Genomic DNA, 22,917 nt, shown 5'->3' on the forward strand with positions numbered 1-22,917 from the left:
GATACATGTTCCTTTGTGAACGTATCATTTATGAGAACGCATGCTGTTACCGTGTGATTGCCTGCAAATACCACATTAATGCAATAAATGCTCAAAATGATGTCCGTCAACCTCAGTGCATTTGGCAATACGTGTAACGACATTCCTCTCAACAGCGAGTAGTTCGACATCCGTAATGTTCGCAGATGCATTGACAAAGCGCTGACGCATGTTGTCAGGCGTTGTCGGTGGATCACACTAGCAAATATCCTTCAACTTTCCCCACAGAAAGAAATCCGGGGACGTCAGATTCGGTGAACGTGCGGGCCATGGTATAGTACTTCGACGACCAATCCACCTGTCACGAAATATGCTGTTCAATACCGCTTCAACCTCACACGAGCTATGTGCCGGACATCCATCATGTTGGAAGTACGTCGCCATTCTGTCATGCAGTGAAACATCTTGTAGTAACATCAGTAGAACATTACATTGCACCATTCAGATTGCCATCGATAAAATGGGGGCCAATTATCCTTTCTTCCATAATGCTGCACCTTACATTAACCCGCCAAGGTCGCTGATGTTCCACTTGTCGCAGCCATCGTGGATTTTTCCGTTGTCCAATAGTGCATACTATGCCGGTTTCCGTTATTGCTGTTGGTGAATGTAATTTCTCTTGTGCCCAGTGGCAGAACTGTACGTGACGTTCAAAGTCGTCGCCATGCAGTTCCTGGTGCATGGAAATATGATACGGGTGCAATCGATGTTGATGTAGCATTCTCAACAACGACGTTTTTGAGATTCCCGATTCTCTCGCAATATGTCTGCCACTGATGTGCAGATTAGCCGCGACAGCAGCTAAAACACCTACTTGGGCATCACCATTTGTTGCAGGTCGTGGTTGACGTTTCACATGTGGCTGAACACTCCCTGTTTCCTTAAATACCGAGCAGCATACATATCACACGCCCGTTGGGTATTTTGATCACAATAGCCATCATGAAGCAAATACCGTCCGCATTAGCGGAATGTTACGTGATACCACGTATTTATACGTTTGTGACTATTACAGCACCATCTATCACAAAGCGAAAAAAGTGGTCCAACTAAAACATTCGTATTTCTTTACGTACTACACGAATATGTAATAAAACATGGGGGGTTCCTATTTAAAAAACGCAGTTGATATCCGTTTGACCTATGGCAGCGCCATGTAGGGAGCCAACCATAGCGCCATCTGGTTTCCCCCTTCAAGCTAGACAAGTCGCGTTCTCTGTAATTTTTCTTTTGACGCTTGTTTCGTGTGATATTTGGCCCGGTCACTATCAATGGACCACCCTGTATACAAATAAACGTGCGTATTGTGCGGGTTTTTCACTTAGCTGATACTGTGCACACTTCTACAGTGGCGTGCCGAAGAAGAACGTACTGCAACGTAAGTTTATCTCGACCAAATTCGCTAAAATGTGCAGCACCAGCAAAGCACGTCTTCTGCCTGTCGCAGCTAACAATGCTTCATGATACATAACATAAAGACCATTAAATTCTCAGTCAGTTTTCGATGGAGGGGTATTGTAGATACACTGTGCCAAATAAGGTACTAGTACCCTGTCAGACTTTTACTGAAAAGTCAATTTTGTCTCCACAATGCGTGAAATATCAGTGAAATAATCACAAACCTGCAGTGCATCAAATTTGGTGTTTATTTAGTAAGTCCAATGATGAGAAAAAAATGCCCTGTATCATTGAAGATACAAATGTTTCACTAGCCGTCATGCCTTGCTCACTGGGTTTCATGTGCCCAATTATGATCTTCCCATTGCTTTTAAAAGCGAGTTTTTTTGCATAATACAAACATTACTTTGCGCTTAGAGTGACAACTTTATAAAAAATAAATGGATTAATGGTTCTAATATTCTCGCTGTGGAATACATGAAGTTTATGGCAAATTGAAAAATCACTTGTTTATTCTACACCAATCTATTTTTATAAAACAGGAATCGTATGGCCACAATATAATGTAGGTTTTATGAACATTATGCAACTTTCCCATAGTTCACAGTAAAACTACCCAGGGGCTCATCATGAGGAGGTAGTTACATGTCAAGTCCCACATGTGCCCTCGGCATAGTCCAGTGAAACTGTCAGAAAAAAAAGCCTGTACCTTGCAAAAGGTGGGGATAGAAGATTTTATTTTTTTTAACTCGTTCATATTGTTGGAAAGGTTACAAAACCAAGTTTTGCCAACAAAGCTGGCCGGGGTGGCCAAACGGTTAAGGGGCTCTGGAAAGGCTCAAAATCATGAAAAGTTCAATTTTTACTTTTTTGCGTTTCCTGAATCTGCAGACTATATATAACCTTTTAATAGATATATAATTTATTCAATTCCGAAGACTACAACTATTTTTAAATTTTTTTTGAAATGTGTTCTACATGGGCGTGACCCACTGTGGCGCTGTTAAACTGCTGTCAAATGGTGTTATTATTAACGTCCGTGTTCATCAGGTACATTTTAGTGATGTGAGATAAAGTATGTGTTGTGGCTAACCTGTGATGGTTCAATATATATCGCTGGTGTGATTGTCGATTGTTTCATGTTTATTTACTCTGTCATTATCTCGAAAATATTCGTAATTAATTCTGTTTCTTGAGTCTCTGTTTTGTTGAAGTATAATAATGAGTAAAAGTAAAGTTATTAGAAATTCTCTGAAGGCTTTTAAGAAAAGGAGAAATGTTGGAAAGCCAAAGGTATGTGTTATTACTGTAAACAATAAAGACAATAACCAAGTGAGTGAACCTAACCTCTCAAGTACACCTGCCCATAGCAGTCAAAGTGGGAAAGAAAATACTTCACAGAAGAAGCTTGGTTCAATGAGTGAAAACTATGAATGTTTTATGGGCGAATCGGATGTGAATGAAATATTTGATATGTCGGTTCTCAAAGGAATTTTTTCAAACTGTGTAAGATGTATTCATTGTAGTGAAGTTGGTCTGGAACTCTCCATAATAAAGCACGTAGGACTTGCTAGTGAAATACAACTGAAATGTGATAAGTGTTCATACATGACCACCTTTTGGAACAGTGTTGCAGTAACTGCAACTGAAGAAAATGGTAGCAAAATCTACGAACACAACAATGAGCGATGCTTGCTTTATACAAGGAACGCCTTCGGGCTGCAGACAGGGCTGTAAAGAGTCTAGAAATACAAGCAAGAGTAAACAAGAGGAGGAACAAGAGGAAGCTGGAGGAGGAGTTTGCAGAGGATGAAGATAATCCATCCTATGGACCTGGAATGCACTAAAAAGTTAATCCAATCTTTGTCGCTCGATTCCCAAAACTTTTATTTTCTCATACTAATTACATGTTTTCTAAGGATCTTCCAAACATATTTGTTTCAAACTTTCAGTAAATGTTACACAGTACCTTCTGCATAATTTAACACAGCTTTTTTCCAAAAAACTGTATATTTTTGTATATACAAATAAAAAATTGCAAAAAAATGTTGTGAATTTTCATTACAATTGAAAAAAAAATCATCTATAATAACTGAACTAAAATTTTGTAAAATCCCTGTGTTAAGTTGTAGCCCATATTCCAATAAATAATCTGTAAAAAGTTCAACTTCCTACCTCAAATACTTTGTGAGGAAAGATGTAATTTATAAGCGTTATTTTAACATTGCAAGTATAGGGCGTTCCGGAGCCCCTTAAAGGCGCCACAGACTGGAACCGTGTGACCGCTGTGGTCGCAGGTTTGAATCCTGCCTCGGGTATGGATGTGTGTGATGTCCTTAGGTTAGTTAGGTTTAAGTAGTTCTAAGTTCTAGGGGACTGATGACCATAGAAGTTAAGTCCCATAGTGCTCAGAGCCATTTTGAACCAACAAAATTACTCTTGGGAAAACTTTCTGCAGTCAAAAAACTTCGAAAATTTCGGGCTTTTTTCAGTTTTTTCAAAATATCTCAGTTTCATTTGCTCCTATCGCTTTAACGTCTATTTTCTTTTTTAAAGAGCACAAAATTCTCTACAAATTTAATTCTTACCATTTTTTTCTACTCCCAGTATCTAAGGCGCTACAGCGTGTCAAAAAATACCAATTTTTCAAATTTCGAGCAAAGTGGCAAATTACCTAATTTTTGAACACTGTTATTTCAGTTTCTATTTGTGCAGTATAAACATATTACTCATCATGTTATTCATTGGAATTTACCATCTCACTCTGCTGCAGGGCCAGGAAAAACAGCATCATATTCAGTAACTACGAACACATTCACGTCGGATTGCGTGAAGTTTATTTATGTTACAATATGTAATACGATTGCATGCAGGTGCCGTACATTTTCTACAGTTGATTGACATTATTGATCAGTTATAAGAAAATATATGTAGGAATTGTTCTTTAGCGGACAAAAGCGTATTTATTCTTTGGCGGGCGGAAGGCGATTATCTCTGGTGATTGTTCACAGCGCACTGACAGCTATTAGCATACAACAATAAGGGTCCTACAATTTGGAGTCGCTTCCATTCAGTATATGTTGTGGTGCTGAAAATGAGTATGTCAGACATGAATTTGTGTTTCATTTGCAAAAAAACTGTAGTGAGTGGTGGACGCAATGTGAAAAAGAAGCCGGCCAGTGTGGCCGTGCGGTTCTAGGTGCTTCAGTCTGGAATCGCGTGACCGCTACGGTCGCAGGTTCGAATCCTGCCTCGGGCATGGATGTGTGTGATGTCCTTAGGTTAGTTAGGTTTAAGTAGTTCTAAGTTCTAGGGGACTGATGACCATAGATGTTAAGTTCCATAGTGCTCAGAGCCATTTGAACCATTTGTGAAAAAGAAAGGACTGAGCACACTTATCGATTGTAGTGCTAAACGCAGGGAGTCTGCCCACACCCGTTTTTTGAAAATGCTCAGTGAAGTGATGTTGCATGAAGCATGCTACAAGAAGTACATTAATGAGAGAATGATAGCAGCTAGCCTTCGACATCCTCAGGAACCAACAGGCGTCTATGTCGGCCGCAGGAAAAAGGTCAGTTCAATTCCAAAGAGAAATGCTTCTTATTTGCAAAAGGGAATTCTGATGACTTTTTAACCAAGCAGTTAAGATTGCCATATGCCAAACGAAATTTTATTTACAAAGTAATGAAATTGGAAGTGCAATCGACAGTATTAGAACAGGCTAAACGACGTGGTGATGAATTTGGTCAACAAGTGATAGAGCGGATTCAAACTGTAAATGATTTGGTTGCTGCAGATGGGTGATATCACAGATTTTGCTACAGAAAGTTCTTTCACCGTGTTTCAGCTACTGGACAGAATCGAGGTTACCGACCTGCAACACAAGTAGATGAAGGCATGGAGGCTATATTTGCCTACCTGGAAACCAATACGGAAGAATGTCAGTTTTCTATGGACGATCTGCCAGAGCAAATACCCACATCACCTCGTCCTGATATTCAAACTGTGAAGGCTCGCCTTTTCCAGAAATATGGTGACGATGTGGTGATAGCTGAAACAGCTTCAAAGCCAGGCAAAAGAAGATGCTGACGTTATGATTGTAACATCTGCCATTTCAAGAACCAAAGATTTTGGAAGTGTTGTCATTGTAGGAGAAGATGTTGACCTGCTTTTGCTCATGACCGGTTTGGGGCAAGGCATTGAAAACTTATGTTTCTTAAAGCCAGGAAGAGGAAATGCAGAAGACAAGTGGTTTTCCACTGCATCTTACAAGTTTGACAGTGAATATATTCTGTTCACTCACGCCTTTAGCGGATGTGATGCAACATCCACTTTTTTTGGTCAAGGAAAAATTAAGTGCTGCAATATTGTTGCGAAAAATGAAGACCTAACCTGAGCGCTTTGCACATTCAATAAACCACATGCTACCCATGAAGAAATAATAACAGCAGGAGAACAGGTTACTATCGCATTATATAGTGGAGGTGTCAGCAGTTCCCACACACTAGACCATTTGCGGTACCAGCTATTCACCAAGTCTACCACAAAAAGCAAACTGAATCTTGCACGGTTCCACCTACACAAGATGCTGCACAACATCATTCGTTGTGGGCTTACCAACAAGTCCAAAGTTGGATGGGAAGCTGGAAACCTCCTGAGAAATGGGGCTGGAATCACAGTGACCACGGTCCAATATTCGTTATAATGAGCCAAGATCCAGCACCTGAAGCACTCCTTCACATTGTTTCATGCTCATGCAAGCTGAACTGTGGCGGAGCGTGCTCCTGCAGAAAAGCGGGTTTGAAATGTTCTTCAATTTGCAAGAAATGTATTGGGGTCAAATGTGAAAATGGGCCAAAATTTTTATATGAAGACAGTGAAGAAGATGTTATGGAGGATGTTGAGGAAACCGCTGACGAAATCAACGAACTTGCTGAGGCTGACTCGCTGTTTAAAGAAGAGGTCAATCTGGGATGAACTCTATGTACAGACCCTGAATCCGTAACTCAAGGTATTTCTGGTGACACTGAGGAACCTGGCCCATCAAAACGTTGGAAGTGATGCTAATATCTGTCTCAAGTGCGCTAAAGTGCAATATTACAAGTATTACACATCCAGAACTGCCAACATTTTTTAGTAACTGACAATGCATTTTAATTGTAATAAAGCTACTTATTTTAATGTCAACTGTGTGGCCCTTATACACAAGAATAATTACCTTCCTAATTAGGTTGCCTATTGCACTAATAATAGTTCAGTTTCTGGAGACAATTTATTTTGTGTGTGTGTGTGTGTGTGTGTGTGTGTGTGTGTGTGTGTGTGTGTGTGTATGTCTCTTAATGATGTATTTTTATATTTATAGTTTTACAAATACCAAGGCTGAGGTGGCCCATAGTGAACTTCAGGTAGTGATGTAAGAATCACAATAGTTGGGTGCCCAGCAATCCTCATGTTGCATACAGAGAAATTGAATACCTGAAAGTGAGGTGGTAAGTTCCTACATATAGGTGCCCAGCAATCCTCATGTTGCATACAGAGAAATTGAATACCTGAAAGTGAGGTGGTAAATTCCTACATATAGCATGATGTATAATGTATTTAACTACACAAACAGAAACTGAAAAAATAGTGTTCAAAAATAAGGTATCTTGCCACTATGCTCAAAATTTGAAAAATTGGTATTTTTTGACGCGCTGCAGCGCCTTAGATACTGGGAGTAGAAAAAAATGGTAGGAATTAAATTTGTAGAGAATTTTGTGCTCTTTAAAAAAGAAAATAGATGTTAAAGCGATAGGAGCAAATGAAACTGAGATATTTTGAAAAAACTGAAAAAAGTCCGAAATTTTCGAAGTTTTTTGACTGCAGAAAGTTTTCCCCAAGAGAAATTTTGTTGGCAAAACTTGGTTTTGTAACCTTTCCAACTATATGAACGAGTTAAAAAAATAAAATCTTCTACCCCACCTTTTGCAAGGTATATCTGCAATTTGACTGGACTATCCAAGCCAACCAAGGATTCAGTTTATTCAATGTTTTTTTTTAATTAAATTAACAAAGATAATGAGAAATTACAATAGCTTTTCTCATTTTACACGTGTTTGGAGGAGAAAGGATCTATTGTGTTATACTATATTTCTTAGATTTCTTCATACTTAATCCATAATCAAGGTCTATTCTTTTCCTTCTTCTTCTTTTTCTTGTGTGGTGGCATCACAATCTATGTTGCAGTCATCTGTAATAAGATTGATTTCATCAGTCTGGGCATTGGTTTGCAAATAGTAGGGTATTTCATTGCATTTTTCTTGAACAGACAAACTCCAAGGCAACTTTTGCAAGGCCTGTGGCATATGGTTTTCAGGATCATCTAGAGTGTTACTTCGTTATAAGTTTGTAAGGGGTAAATGGCGGTAGATTGAATTTTGAGGTCTTCCAGTACAGTTGCAGTGAGTCCTGCTTTTTTCTTTCTTTCTTTTCTTTTTTAGTCTTGCACTTTCAAACACATTCTGTTAAGCTGTGGTTCTATTTCATAATGAGAATAAAATACAGCTATGAACTTTTGTCCCATGTCATCACCATCATCAGCAGTAGCATCTGTTGGTCCTCACAAGTGCTTCTTTGTCTCTTAACAATGTAAGTAATTTCAGTTTTCTTTCTACAAAAATCCGGCTGCGGTGGCCGAGCGGTTCTAGGCGCTTTAGTTTGGAATCGTGCAACTGCTACGGTTGCATGTTCAAATCCTGCCTCGGGCATGGATGTGTGTGATGTCCTTAGGTTAGTTAGGTTTAAGTAGTTCTAAGTTCTAGGGGACTGATGACCTCAGATGTTAAGTCCCATAGTGCTCAGAGCCATTTGAACCATTTGATTTTTCTACGAAAAATAACAAAGTTGAGTTACAGCCACTAAATGTATGTAGAAATAATCAGCATCAATAATGCTAGCCACAATTAAAGTATCTGCATCCTCAGCAGTGTGCTTCTGAAGTGTTGATCTTGAAGTGCCTGACTCAACAAAGAGATAAGAGGCTATTTGGTGCTTTGCTTAAAAGAAACACTCATTTTGCCGTGTTCTGCTGATTTAGTACCCCTCTCACTTGTCACATCAGGGTATATGTCAAATACAATCATATAAATTTCTTTTACTTCACCTCTATGGTCACAGGTTTTTTAGTCCTCAGACTACTGGTTTTGGTCAGCAATGACCATCTTTAGATCTGTTTTTATAAAAACACATCCTAATACACTGGAGCCATAGTGGCACCGTCAAATGCTAATCATAAACTCAGTGCCAGCATCGTCAAACATATATAAATAATAGTATACACAAGAGTCATCTTGTCAGCAGCACTCTGAGTGCTGCTGTGACTCTTGTGTATACTATTATTTATATATGTTTGAGGATGCTGGCACTGATTTTATGTTTAGCATTTGCCGGTGCCACTATGGCTCCAGTGTATTAGGATGTGTTTTTATAAAACAGATCTGAAGATGGTCATTGCTGACCAAAACCAGTAGTCTGAGGACTAAAAAAGCTGTGACCATAGAGGTGAAGTAAAGGAAATTTGTTCTATTTTCAGGTCATTGTTCAATTCATGACCATGTTGCAGCTTGTAGAAAACAATCATGGATGCTTTACCATACCACTTCTTATTGTATCTTACAAACTTTGTAACTTTTGTTGAAAAGAGTTCTTTTTCCTTCCATACCATTCTATGTAAAACAAATCCCCATCTCTTATGGAATTTGCCTTTAAATCAGCTGGTTCTTTAATACAATTGCAGGAATGGTAAACACAAACTGTCCAGTATTTTGCATATCAATTCCATCAACTATCAGAAATTAACTTTGGTGCAATGTATACAAAAAATAGTAATAAAACTAACCTTTGGCATCTTTACATCTCAGTGTGTATTTAGGCACAAGAGAAGGGCCATTAGCTGTGTTCTTTAAATTAATATATACAAACAACTATGATCTGTGATTGATGTTTCACAGTAATCTCTTTTTAATGGTGTACTCCTTCGTGAGACAGTAGGTAGTAGCACATATAATCAGGTGTATACTTTATTAATTAAAAAAATATATTACATGAACATTGTTGCATAGAATTCCAATTGTCGTTTTGGTTTAAAAACAACTTTTGACCCATCCGCTTGCAATATGATGACTTTTGCAGCCTCCCTCTCCAGTGGACGCATGGGACGGAATCCTAAATGCCACAGTGGATGGACCTTGGTGTCCTCAAGCAGAGAGGCCCAATGGGAGTGAAGACTGCTTGTTCCTGAATGTGTATACATCACAGGTACGTGACTTGTAGCTACTAATAGATACAAGCATAACTTTACCATTTTTCTGATTCACATATCATGATGTTTTGTACCGTTGATGATCTGATTCCTTAAATCTAGATGCAGAAGAGCAAAACTATCTATTTTTGTAGCAGCAGCTTTTAACTCTGTAATGACATCTTTAGATAGGAATATGAACAATGTAGGAAAAGATAGAATGCTTCTTACCATAAAGAACACATGTTAAGTTGCAGACAGGTACAATTAAAAGACACTCCCATACAGATTTTGGCCAAAGCCTTCATCAGCAAAAGGGGAACACACATCATTCATACACACAAGCAAGTATACCTCATACACACATGACTGCCAACTCCAGCAGCTTGGGCTGGAAATCAACTATCACATGGTTTGCAACCAGCAGTCTGGAGGAGGTGGAGAAGGAGAAGGGGAAGAGGAAGGGAAAAGGATAGTAGTGCATGGATGGGGGTTGAGACGTTGAATGCTGTATAGCAGTGTGTGCAGGGACTATAAGGCCAACAGGCACAGTGTCAGGAGGTTGTGGGAAAAAAAAAGAGTAAAAAAGCAGAGTAGTGGGGAAAGGTGTGTGGGTGCATTGGCAGAGGGTGGCAAACAAAGAGCATTGGAGATGAGAATGGGGAGGAGGAGGTAGGACAGAGGAGGTGGAAACTGTTGGGTGAAGGGTGTGGGGGCAGTATGTTACCGTAGCTTGAGACCGGGTGAATTATGGGAACAGAGAATGTGTTGTAAGGCTAATTACTGTCTGCACAGTTCAGAAAAGCTTGTGGTGGAGGGGAGGATCCAGATGACTCGGGTAGTGAAGCAGCCATTGAAATGGAGCATGTTATGTTCAGCTGCATGTTGTGACACAGGATGGTCTGCTTTGCTCTTGACCACAGTTTGGCAGTGGTAATTCATCCTGGTGGACAGCAGGTTGGTAGTTGTACCAATATAAAAAGCTGTGCAATGATTGCAGCAGAGCTGGTAAATGACACGGCTGCTCTCATAGGTGGCCCAGCCCCTGATGGGGTGGGATAAACCTGTGACAGCACTGGAGTAGGAAATGCTAGGTGGGAAGACTGTGCAGGCCTTGCACCTGGGTCTTCCACCGGGATAAGATCGTAGGATGTTGTGGATGTTGGGTGGGTGATGGAACACCACTTTAGGAGGTGTGGGGAGGATCTCAGGTAAGATGTCCCTCATTTCAGGGCGTGATGATAGGTAATCAAAGCCCTGGCAAATGATGTGGCCAGTTGTTCCAGTCCGGGATAGTACTGAATGAAGAAGGGGACAATCCTTTGTGCTGTTTCTTAGGGATGGTGAGAGGAAATGGCATGGGAGATCTGTTTACAGACTAGGTCTGGAGAATAGCCCCTATTTGTGAAGGTCTTTGTGAGACCCTCAGCATACTGAGCAAGGTAGTTCTCGTCACTCCAGATACGCCGTCCGTGGGTGGCCAGCCTGTACGGGAGGGATTTTTTTGGAGTGAAAGGGATGACAGCTGTCAAAATGCAGGTACTGTTGGTGGTTGATGGGTTTAATGTGGACAGAGGTGCAGATGTAGCCATCAGAGAGGAGGAGGTCAACATCCAGGAAGGTGGTACGCTGGCTTGAGAAGGACCAGGTGAAACAGATTGGAGAGAAGCTGTTGAGGTTTTGGAGGAACAAAGATAGGGATAGGTGGCATCAACAATTACTAGCAAGGATCCAGTTATTCTAATAAATTAACTCTGAATCTACAAATGATCTTTGACATACTTGTCCACCTTCCTTCAAGGTTAATCTAGTTCAAAGTCTAAGATAAGGTACCCTAACTATAAGATCAAAATAATAGTTATATTTTTAAATAATTCTTAATATTACCCAACAAGAGCTCAGAACTATAGAAAAAAATTATGAATGTTGTAGGAAAGTTCTTGTAGAATATAAATACTTCAGGATTAAAGGAGACCACTCACCAAAAAGCAAATGTGTCATGTTTGTTTGGCAGACCAAAGTGCAAGGCCAGCCCAGTCCACCCATCCAGCATCTCCTACTCTAGTTCCATCACAGGCTTATCCTATCCCATCACAGGCCAGCCCACCTGTGAAAGCTGCCATGTCGTACACCAGCTCTGCTGCAAACACTGCACAGCCTTTCATGTTGGTATGACTACCAACCAGCTGTCCACCAGGGTGAATGGTCACAGCCAAACCATTGTCATGAACAAAATTGATCACCTGGTGGCACAACAGCCAGCTGAGCACAACATGCTAGAGCTCAGTGGCTGCTTCACAACTTGAGCCATCTGGATTCTTCCCTACTCCACCAGCTTCTCTGAACTCTACGGGAGTTATCCTCACCACACATCCTGCACTCCTGCAATCAGTGGCTGCTTCACAACTTGAGCCATCTGGATTCTTCCCTACTCCACCAGCTTCTCTGAACTCTACGGGAGTTATCCTAACCACACATCCTGCACTCCTGCAATCATCCTGGCCTCAATCTCAGGTAACCCACATCCCTGAACCCTCCAATCAACAGTTTCCACTTCCGCCATCATGTCACTCCCTCCCATTTCATGTCCCCATGTAGCCTTCAGCATGTGCTGCTGCCCACCGGCCACTACTACTATACCTGCCCCCTCTACCCCCCCTCCCCCTCCCCACACACACACACATTTTTAGCTGACAAACTGGCCCCCCTCTGAGCTGCTACCCACTCACCCCCAGTCCCTCTTCGTACCACCTGACACTAAGTAAATCACAACCGGCCGACCTGTCGCAAATGAGTATTGAAGCTGTCAGGCTAGATGGCACCATAGAGGGGCATAGGTGCGTGTACATGTGTGTATAAAGACTATGTATGTGTTTGTGTACTGTAGCTCATCAAAGAATAATCATGTACTAGTGCATTGGTGGAGCCTTTCTCAGCTTGGCACCCCAACTAGCCACTAGTGACTGTGGTTCATCCTGTATAGAAATCTTACAGTTGTGGCATCTTTGGTGTCTCTCTCAGCTTGGTGACTCAAGTGGCGGCTTGTGTCACTTGGGCTTTAAATCAGCCCCGATCATTTAACTAACAATTTTCATTGCAGGCTTTAGTGACCATTTAGCTCAAATACAAAATTTGAAAGTAAATTGCATTACTGTGAACAACATGCCTTTAAGAATCACATGTAGATGCCATAGTCAGGATAACATAAACTACTTCAGCAGCTTATTAAACATAGAAAAATGGTCACAGATTTATAAAATTAATGATCTAAATGAAACGTTTAACACCTTCACTGATACAGTAACCCATTGCTTTCTACATCTTTTACATTTATGTCTGTTCTCTGTAAACCTCTGTGATGTGCATGACAGAGGGTACACCTCATTGTACCAGTTGTTAGGGCTCCTTCCTATTCCATTTATGTATGGAAACTAGGGAAGAATGACTGCTTGAATACCTCTGTGCCTGCAGTAATTATTCTAATCTTATTCTCATGATCTCTATGTGAGTGATACTTAGGGACATGTAGTATATTCCTAGACTCATCATTAAAAAGCTGGTTTTTGAAACATTGTTAACAGACTTTCTCAGACTCTTCAAGAGTCTTCGAGATCAGTCATTATCTGTGTGACACTTTCTAATCGATCAAAGAAAATTGTGACTACTCATGCTGCCCTTCTTTGTATATGTTCAATATCCCCTGTTAGTCCTATTTGGTATGGGTCCCATGCACTGTTCAGTATTCTAGAACCAATCGAATGAGTGATTTGTAAGCAATCTCCTTTATAGACTAATTGCACTTTCCCAGTATTCTACCAATACACTGAAGTCTACCACTTGCTTTACCCACGACTGGGTCTATGTGATCATTCCATTTCATATGCCTACAAAGATAGTACTTCATTATAGATAACTGCATCATCTGTGAGAAGTCTGAGGTTACTATTAATATTATCTGCAAGGTCATTAATATACAACATGAACAGAAAGGGTCCCAACATACATCCCTGGGGCACACTGAAGGTCTTCTACATTTAACAAGACTCTCCATCCAAGGTAACATGCTGCATCCTCCCTACCAGAACGTCCTCTATCCAACCACAAATTTCATTTGATTCCATGTATGATTATACTTTTGGCTATAAGTGTAGGTGTGGTATGGAGTCAAATGCTTTTCAGAAATCAAAAAATACTGCATCTACCTGACTGCCTTGATCCAAAGCTTTTGGTATATCATGTGAGAAAAGTGAATTGTATTTCGACTGAGTGAGGTGGCGTAGTGGCTAGCACACTGGACTCACGTTCGGGAGGACGATGGTTCAATCCTTTCTGTGATTTCCCTAAATCACTCTGGCAAATTCTGGAATGGTTCCTTTGAAAGGGCACAGCTGATTTCCTTCCCTGTTCTTCCCTAATCCAATGAGACCGATGCTCCCCCAAAACAACCAACCAACCAACCCACCAATTGTATTTCCACAGAGAACTGCCCATAAGGGGTTATTCTAGAACAAGCAGTTTGATCGCAGGAAGAATAAGGATTTCATGTTACAAGAAGAGACTATTTCATAAAATGTGTAACTTGAATAATTCCTCACCTAAATTACACATATATTAAAAAAATTTCAAAATATGAACACAAATAATGAAAGTAGCAAAAATAGTGCATAGTGATGAATACATACATAATTCAGCAAATAAAGTGAAGGGCTTGTGGAGTGTTATTAAAAAATAAAATAAAAAAAGAAAGAGAGAAACAGAGACAGAGACAGCGGCAGAGAGAGAGAGAGAGAGAGAGAGAGAGAGAGAGCACTCCCTTCCAAAATGACAATACATTTAATAACTTTTCCATAGGCATTGCAGATAATATTATAAATAAGCAAAAATAATAAGAATAAATAGTAACTAAGAATACACAATCCAATAAATATAAAATAAGCACATATAATTGTTCAATGCACACCAGCACACAAGCTGAAAGGACTAAAGTGAAGAGTGCTCTAACCCAGCTAAACTATTTACATACTCAAGTGAGTGCTCATTCCAGGCAGCCACTTCCCCTGATGTATTAAAAACGTATGAAGCAATTCTATTGCAGAAAAAAGGTAAGGGAAATACTGTAAATAGGTACAGACCTATCACAGTTGCTTCTTACAGTTCAAAAATATTAGAAAATGTTGTGTATTTTTCTGGGCATTTATCAGAATACAGCTCAATTAAATATGGTATACCTCAAGGATCAGTAATAGGACCACTTCTGTTCCTTTTTTATGTTAATGATCTAAGCTTAAATGTGGATGCTCATAAAAAAATCTTGTTTGCACATGATACCACAATTACATTTAAAGGGAAAAGTAAGAAAGAATTACAGCAGTCAGTAAACACTGTCAAAAAACTAGGCAACTAGCTACAGAATTGTCAGCAAGTATTTAATAAATAGTAACAAAAAAGAGTCACACTAAAAGTTCACAATGCTCTAGACAAGGATGTGAACATCCCACTTCTCTCAATTAACAGTGAATCAGTTGGTAACAGTACACAATAGAAATTCTTAGACTTAGGGCTGCAAAGCAATGTAAAAAGGAATAAGTGTGTAGTATATATTAATGCAAAATTGAGCAAGACTTACTAGCTTCTTTGTTCACTAAAATTCGGTTGTAGTAAGAAAACAATAAAAGTGCATATGCTGCCTACTTTCATTCTGACCTTAAATATGGAGTCATATTTTGGGGAAACTCTAAAGCAGTTACGAGCGCATTCAAGCTGAAAAATGGACTATTAGAGTCATGTTTGGATACAAAACTAGAGACACATGTAAATCATTGTTTAAGATATCTACATCTACATCTACATGATTACTCTGCAATTACATTTAAGTGCTTGGGAGAGGGTTCATCGAACCACAATCATACTATCTCCCTACCATTCCACTCCCGAACAGCGCGCGGGAAAAACGAACACCTAAACCTTTCTGTTTGAGCTCTGATTTCTCTTATTTTATTTTGATGATCATTCCTACCTATATAGGTTGGGCTCAACAAAATATTTTCGCATTCGGAAGAGAAAGTTGGTGACTGAAATTTCGTAAATAGATCTCGCCGCGATGAAAAACGTCTTTGCTTTAATGACTTCCATCCCAACTCGCGTATCATATCTGCCACACTCTCTCCCCTATTCGTGATAATACAAAATGAGCTGCCCTTTTTTGCACCCTTTCGATGTCCTCCATCAATCTCACCTGGTAAGGATCCCACACCGCGCAGCAATATTCTAACAGAGGACGAACGAGTGTAGTGTAAGCTGTCTCTTTAGTGGACTTGTTGCATCTTCTAAGTGTCCTGCCAACGAAACCCAACCTTTGGCTCGCCTTCCCCACAATATTATCTATGTGGTCTTTCCAACTGAAGTTGTTCGTAATTTTTACACCCAGGTACTTAGTTGAATTGACAGCCTTGAGTATTGTACTATTTATCGAGTAATCGAATTCCAACGGATTTCTTTTGGAACTCATGTGGATCACCTCACACTTTTTATTATGTCAACTTCCACCTGCCACACCATACAGCAATCTTTTCTAAATCGCTTTGCAACTAATACTGGTCTTCGGATGACCTTACTAGACGGTAAATTACAGCATCATCTGCGAACAACCTAAGAGAACTGCTCAGATTGTCACCCAGGTCATTTATATAGATCAGGAACAGCAGACGTCCCAGGACGCTTTCCTGGGGAACACCTGATATCACTTCAGTTTTACTCAATGATTTGCTGTCTATTACTATGAACTGTGACCTTCCTGATAGGAAATAACGAATCCAGTCGCACAACTGAGACCATACCCCATAGGCCCACAGTGTGATTAGAATTCGATTGTGAGGAACAATGTCAAAAGCTTTCCGGAAATCTAGAAATATGGAATCAACTTGAGATCCCCTGTTGATAGCGGGCATTACTTCGTGCGAATAAAGAGCTAGCTGCGTTGCAGAAGAACAATGTTTTCTGAAACCATGCTGATTATATATCAATAGGTCATTCCCTTTGAGGTGATTCATAATGTTTGAATACAGTATATGCTCCAAAACCCTACTGCAAACCGACGTCAATGATATAGGTCTGTAGTTTGATGGATTACTCCTACTACCCTTCTTAAACACTGGTGCGACCTGCGCAATTTTCCAATCTGTAGGTACAGATCTATTGGTGAGCGAGTGGTTGTATATGATTGCTATGTAGGGAGCTATTGTATCAGTGTAATCTGAATGGAACCTAATCGGTACACAATCTGGACCTGAAGACTTGCCCGTATTGAGTTGCTAAGATATCTACTTCTAAGAAACTCATGCTAGCAGCTGTTCATGTTTCAAATTCTGGAATATTCCATTCGTCTTCCCTGGTGAAAGAATTTCAGAAAACTGCATTCAATAACTCCGCTTTAGCAGCACAGTCGTCGGTAACAGTACCATCGGCACTGAGCAGCGAAGGTATTGACTGCGTCTTGCCGCATGTGTACTTTACATATGACCAGAATTTCTTCAGATTTTCTACCAAATTTGGAGACAATGTTTCGTTGTGGAACTTATTAAAGCCATCTCGCATTGAAGTCCATGCCAAATTTCGCGCATCTGTAAATTTTAGCCAATTTTTGGGATTTCGCGTTCTTCTGAACTTCGCATGCTTTTTCCGTTGCCTCTGCAACAGCGTTCGGACCTGTTTTGTGTACCATAGGGATCAGTTCCATCCCTTACCAATTTATGAGGTATGAATCTCTCAATTGCTGTTGCTACTATATCTTTGAATTTGAGCCATATCTCGTTTACTTTTGCATAGTCAGTTCGGAAGGAATGGAGATTGTCTCTTAGGAAGGCTTCTAGTGACACTTTATCCACTTTTTTAAATAAAATTAATTTGCGTTTGTTTCTGGTGGATTTGGAAGAAACGGTATTGAGCCTAGCTACAGCGACCTTGTGATCATTCCTCCATTACCACACTTCAGCATTATGGAAACTCTTATATTCTTTAAAATAAATGTAATAGGTAAGGAAAGTAGACTGCAAAAAAATAAAAAAATAAACAAAAATAAAATATACTGTTATATTCATGACCACTTTACCAAACCTATCATATTACCTAAATCACCACATCTCTCTGCCAAAACAGTAGGTTCCTCATGAGAGTTAAACTTTACAACAAACTTCCCAAAAACATAGAAACAAACACTGACATCAAAACCCTTAGAAAATCTTGAAAGTCATATTTGCAGCATTACTGATTTACTCCACTGAAGAATACTAAAATATATGAATCAGTCTTTCCTTCTCATCCCATCCGGTAAGTCTCCCCTGACCCGGGGTTCTGGGTGATACTGTATGCCTTTCCCTAAACCTCTCCAGTCCTTTTCCTTCACCCCTATGCACTGGAATCATTTTCACCTGTATGCATATAAATTGACTTGTATGGTGTCTTATGCATAAGCTGCTTTTGTAGACAACAAGGATGAATAACAATATAATACAAAGATTATATGTGTTCATTTCAGCTGCCAGACAAAAGAGACAGCCCAAAGAAACCAGTCCTCATCTTTTTTCACCCTGGTGCATTCTACAGCATGAGAGCTACCAGTGATTTGTTTGGTCCAGAATATCTCATGGATGAGGACATTGTACTGCTGACAGCAAATTATAGACTGGGGGCTCTAGGTATGTTTTATCCAATGCCTTTACAGAAACATACAAGAAGAAACTGGAGTGAAATTGGTGTTATGTGATATTTGTATATTATATTCAGTGAATGCTTTGTGGAGATACAATGTGCGGCCAGGCAGGTGTGATAATTTTAACTATTACTTGTCAAGATAGTTTTGCTGAAATTAGTGGAAATACAGGCATATTATATAGTTTAGAGCTGTTACATAAATTCTTTCTCCTATGTTGAGGAATGTAATAAATTATTTTTGGTTTTTTTGGCAACATCCTTGCAGGGTTCTTAAGTACAGGAGATTCTATTATGCCTGGAAATTATGGCCTCAAGGACCAGGTAGAAGTCCTACGGTGGGTGCAGAAAAACATTGCTGCATTTGGTGGAGACCCAGAAAATGTTACAATTTGTGGTTACAGTGCTGGGTCATACAGTGTTCTGCTGCATATGCTGTCAACCATGTCAAAAGGTACATTAAAGGTTTAACATATTATACAGTTAAAACATTTATGCAGTGAAGTATGAGTAGAAATGCTATTCCAATCTGATGATGATCTTCATTTGTATTCGGAAAAAAAAGAAAGATAACAGCAACAGTGATAAAAATGGTGAATTCAAGGCAACCATATGCCGAAACTAGTATATGAGGGGCCCAGTGGAAAAGGGGCACTTGCCACCAGAGTATGTTGTGTCAGGAAATGGGAATTAAGGAAATATGATTTTGAATAGTAATGTGAACTCCTGCTGTGATACCAACTGTTGTTACAGTAACTAGATGGTGTTTTGCAAATACTATTAAATATTAGGCCACTTTATTACAATTTAAAGTACAGAAAATGAAATCCTTGACATGTAGGCACATTACATAGCATGTCATCAATAGTCAAACTCCTCATCAATGTTTTCCTGTTCCATTGTATCGTCACTACAACCACATAACAATGACTGATAAAAACTTGAACATATTGGAGGCACAAATTGCTGTAAGCTTTGAAGGTCCTTGAGCTTTGCTGCCTTAATTTGAGATCCATTTGGATATTTAGGAACTAACTGGGAGTTCGTAAATCATCCACGACACTTCTGTAGACTAACTTGCACAGGTTTCTCAGTCTGATTGTGTGAACTTTGATGACATTCTTCCTTCACCATGCCTAAAGCTATTAAAACACTGCTTTTCATCGGCTCCTCTAGATGCAACATTCTCGGACCAGACACACATCACCGCCTTCTCATCACTACAGTGGTGAATACAGAAATTATATGTCCAAAGTTTTCTCTTTTAAAAACTGTTTCCATCGAAACATGTGGTGTTGGCAATGTCACTGTAAGACCATGCACAAAATGAGTGCATCACTACCATACTGATTTGACTTTTCAGAGCACTATATGCAGCTTCAGCTATCTCAAGGTGCAATTTGATGTCTGTGGATTTGGTGTTATTACGTGCCTTAGCACAATCACAAATTCAACAAGTATCACTCAACAGCAATTTAAAACCAATATTATATTCTGTGTTGAAAATGGTTTCATACACATGTTGTTTCACTAGGAACTCATCTGTATTTTTAATATCTTCATAGTACAAACAATACATTCCAGCAATTGAGTGAACAGAGGTCATGTAGGACTGGTTCGGATTCTGCGTTCTACTATAATGTGATGTGTCCCTCGGAAACATTTTGATGTGATTTCTAACCTAATTTTTTCTCTTGTTATCAATGCTTGCCTCCTCTATCCTGCCTAGGTGTATGTATATATACATGTGTTGTAGATTCATGACTCTCAGTGTCACATTCTTCATTGCTACGGACACTCCTCAATTGTTTAACAGAAATGGCAATTGGCCGCACTAACCCAAATAAATAAGCATTTTGCTTATTATAATCTCCAAACAAATAAAAGTCAATCGCCTCCTTCTGTTCTTCATTCAATGTAGCGTATTTGCAGAAACTAGTTTTGCAGCAAGCCAATGGCCTTGCCGCAGTGGTAACACCGGTTCCCGTCAGATCACCAAAGTTAAGCACGGTCGGGCTGGGCTAGCACTTGGATGGGTGACCATCCAGTCTGCTGAGTGCTGTTTGCTGTTGGCAAGTGGGATGCACTCAGCCCTTGTGAGGCAAACTGAGGAGCTACGTGATTGGGAAGTCATGGCTCCAGTCTCGTAAACTAACATACAGCCAGGAGAGCAGTGTGCTGACCACATGCCCCTCCATATCCGCATGCAGTGACACCTGTGGGCTGAGGTTGACTCGGTGGCTGGTCGGTACCGTTGGGCCTTCCAAGGCCTGTTCGGATGGAGTTTAGTTTTAGTTTTGCAGCAATGATCACTGTCACTATGCAACACTTTCTTGGGCGCACTCTTATTTTTTTGGGATTTATATTATTTTCCATTGTTTCTTAATCTCTTTTTTTCGTTATCTTTCCGCTCTTTTTTTTTTACGAATTCTTCTTTTTTTACATGCACTGTTGCATTTTCTTTGTGGGTAACATTAATAGCAACACCTATTGCCGCCATCTTGGAAACATATGAACAACAATTGAGAAATGCTTTCTAATTGGGTTTCCAAAACCAAGTCAGCCAACAAGATGAATTGACTCATGAGACACAGAGATACTATTGGCATGGGCCTCTTTTCCAATGTGAATGTGTCAGTCCTGAATAACAGCAAATATAATATGCTCTCTTTAAAGGAACATGCACATGCCACAGTGCTAGAAGTTCCCACTAGATGGCATCAGCTGCCTTGCTGTACTAAATTAACAAAATCACTGTACAGGTGGCATGTGCCACTTTTCCACAGGGCCCCTCATATTCTGACATATGACAGGACTGGTACGGGCTGGTTTTGTAGTGCTTTGGGCTTGGTTTGGAAGAGAAATAACATCAAGAGAACTGATGTCTCTATGAAGCATTAAATTGGACTTCAAAATGTTTCATAAAAACATCTATCATGAACTGCGATTTCAGATGGCTTTATGGTAGACACCCTGACTGCACTGAACAGTGTATGTGACTTTTAAATTTGCTTTTTAGTCAAAACAATTTTTTTTCCTTCTTTTGCCTACATTATGCCACATGAATCTAATGAAAATAAACTTGAATTAAGAAATGATGATACCAGCCTTATTACACATCTACATCTACATCTCTACACTGCAAACCACTGTGAGGTGCATGGCAGAGGACACATACCATTGTACCAGTTATTCGGGTTTCTTCAGGTTCCATTCACATATGGAGTGTGGGAAGAATGATTGTTTAAATGCCTGTGTGCTTGCAGTAATTATTCTAAACTTATCCTCATGACCTCTATGTGAGCAATAGATATGGGGTTGTAGTATGTTCCTTGAGTCATCATTTAATGCTGGTTTGTGAAACTTGGTTAATAGACTTTTTCGGGTCAGTTTACATCTATCTTCAAGAGTCTTCAAGTTAAGTTCCTTCAGTATCTCTGTGACACTCTCCCATGGATTAAACAAACTTGTGACCATTCATGCTGTCCTTCTCTGTGTATGTTCAATATACCCTGTTAGCCCTATATGGTGTGGGTGCCATACACTTGAGCAATGTTCTAGAACCAGTTGCATGAGTGATTTGTAAGCAATGTTCTTCGTAGTTTGATTATGCTTCCCCAGTGTTCTACCAATAAACCAAAGTCTATCACCTGCTTTACCCATGACTGAATCCAGGTGATCATTCCATTTGATATCCCTACAAAATGTTATACCCATCTGTTTGTACGAGTTGGCCAATTTCAATAATGACTCATTGATATTATAGTCATAGGACAATATATTTTTCATTTTTGACATGCAAAATTTTAAATTTCTGAACATTTGGAGCAAGTCGCCAATCTCTGCACCACATCCTATCAAGATCTGACTGAATATTTATGCAGCTTCTTTCAGATTGTACTTCATTATAGGTAACTGCATCATTTGCAAAAAGCCTGAGTTACTCCATCCAAGATAACATGCTGTGTCCTCACTAGCAAAAAGTCCTCACTCCAGTCACAAATTTCACATGATACTCCACATGATCATACTTTGGAAAATAAGCATAGGTGTGGTGCTGAGTCAAATGCTTTTTAGAAGTAAAGAAATACTGCTCTATGTGACTGGCTTGATCCAAAGCTTGCAGTATGTCATGTGAGAAAAGTGCGAGATGAGTTTCATGTGGTCGATGTTTTTGAAATCCGTGCTGGTTGGCATTGAGGAGGTCACTGTCTTCAATGTACTTCATTCTGTCTGAGATCGGAATATGTTCTAAGAGTCTACAACAATTGATGTCAAGGATATTGGAAGGCAGTTTTGTCAATCACATCTAATACCCTTCTTGTAGGTGGGTGTGACCTCTGCCTTTCTCTAAGAACTGGGAATGGTTTTTTGTTTGAGGGATTTATGATAGATTATAGTTAAAAGGGGGAGGGGGGGGGGGGGGTTAATTCAGTCACAAATTCGGTATAGAATCTGACAGGGATTCCATTGGGGCCTGGAGCATTGTTCTACTT

The 22,917-nt window shown here is 39.7% G+C and overlaps 1 protein-coding gene and 1 pseudogene across 1 annotated transcript in view; both read left to right on the forward strand.

Annotated features, from left to right (window-relative positions):
• Positions 1-22,917, forward strand: part of LOC124777313 (juvenile hormone esterase-like) — an 84,716-nt gene that overhangs the window by 21,778 nt on the left and 40,021 nt on the right. Inside the window, exons 2-4 of the mRNA XM_047252669.1 lie at positions 9,607-9,732; positions 18,249-18,408; positions 18,690-18,875. Coding sequence (XP_047108625.1) covers positions 9,607-9,732; positions 18,249-18,408; positions 18,690-18,875 — 472 coding nt within the window. The remainder of the gene's footprint in view (positions 1-9,606; positions 9,733-18,248; positions 18,409-18,689; positions 18,876-22,917) is intronic.
• Positions 20,372-20,489, forward strand: LOC124778287 (annotated as a pseudogene).

The sequence above is a fragment of the Schistocerca piceifrons genome, chromosome 2, assembly GCF_021461385.2.
Source record: "Schistocerca piceifrons isolate TAMUIC-IGC-003096 chromosome 2, iqSchPice1.1, whole genome shotgun sequence".
NCBI classification, from domain to species: domain Eukaryota; kingdom Metazoa; phylum Arthropoda; class Insecta; order Orthoptera; family Acrididae; genus Schistocerca; species Schistocerca piceifrons.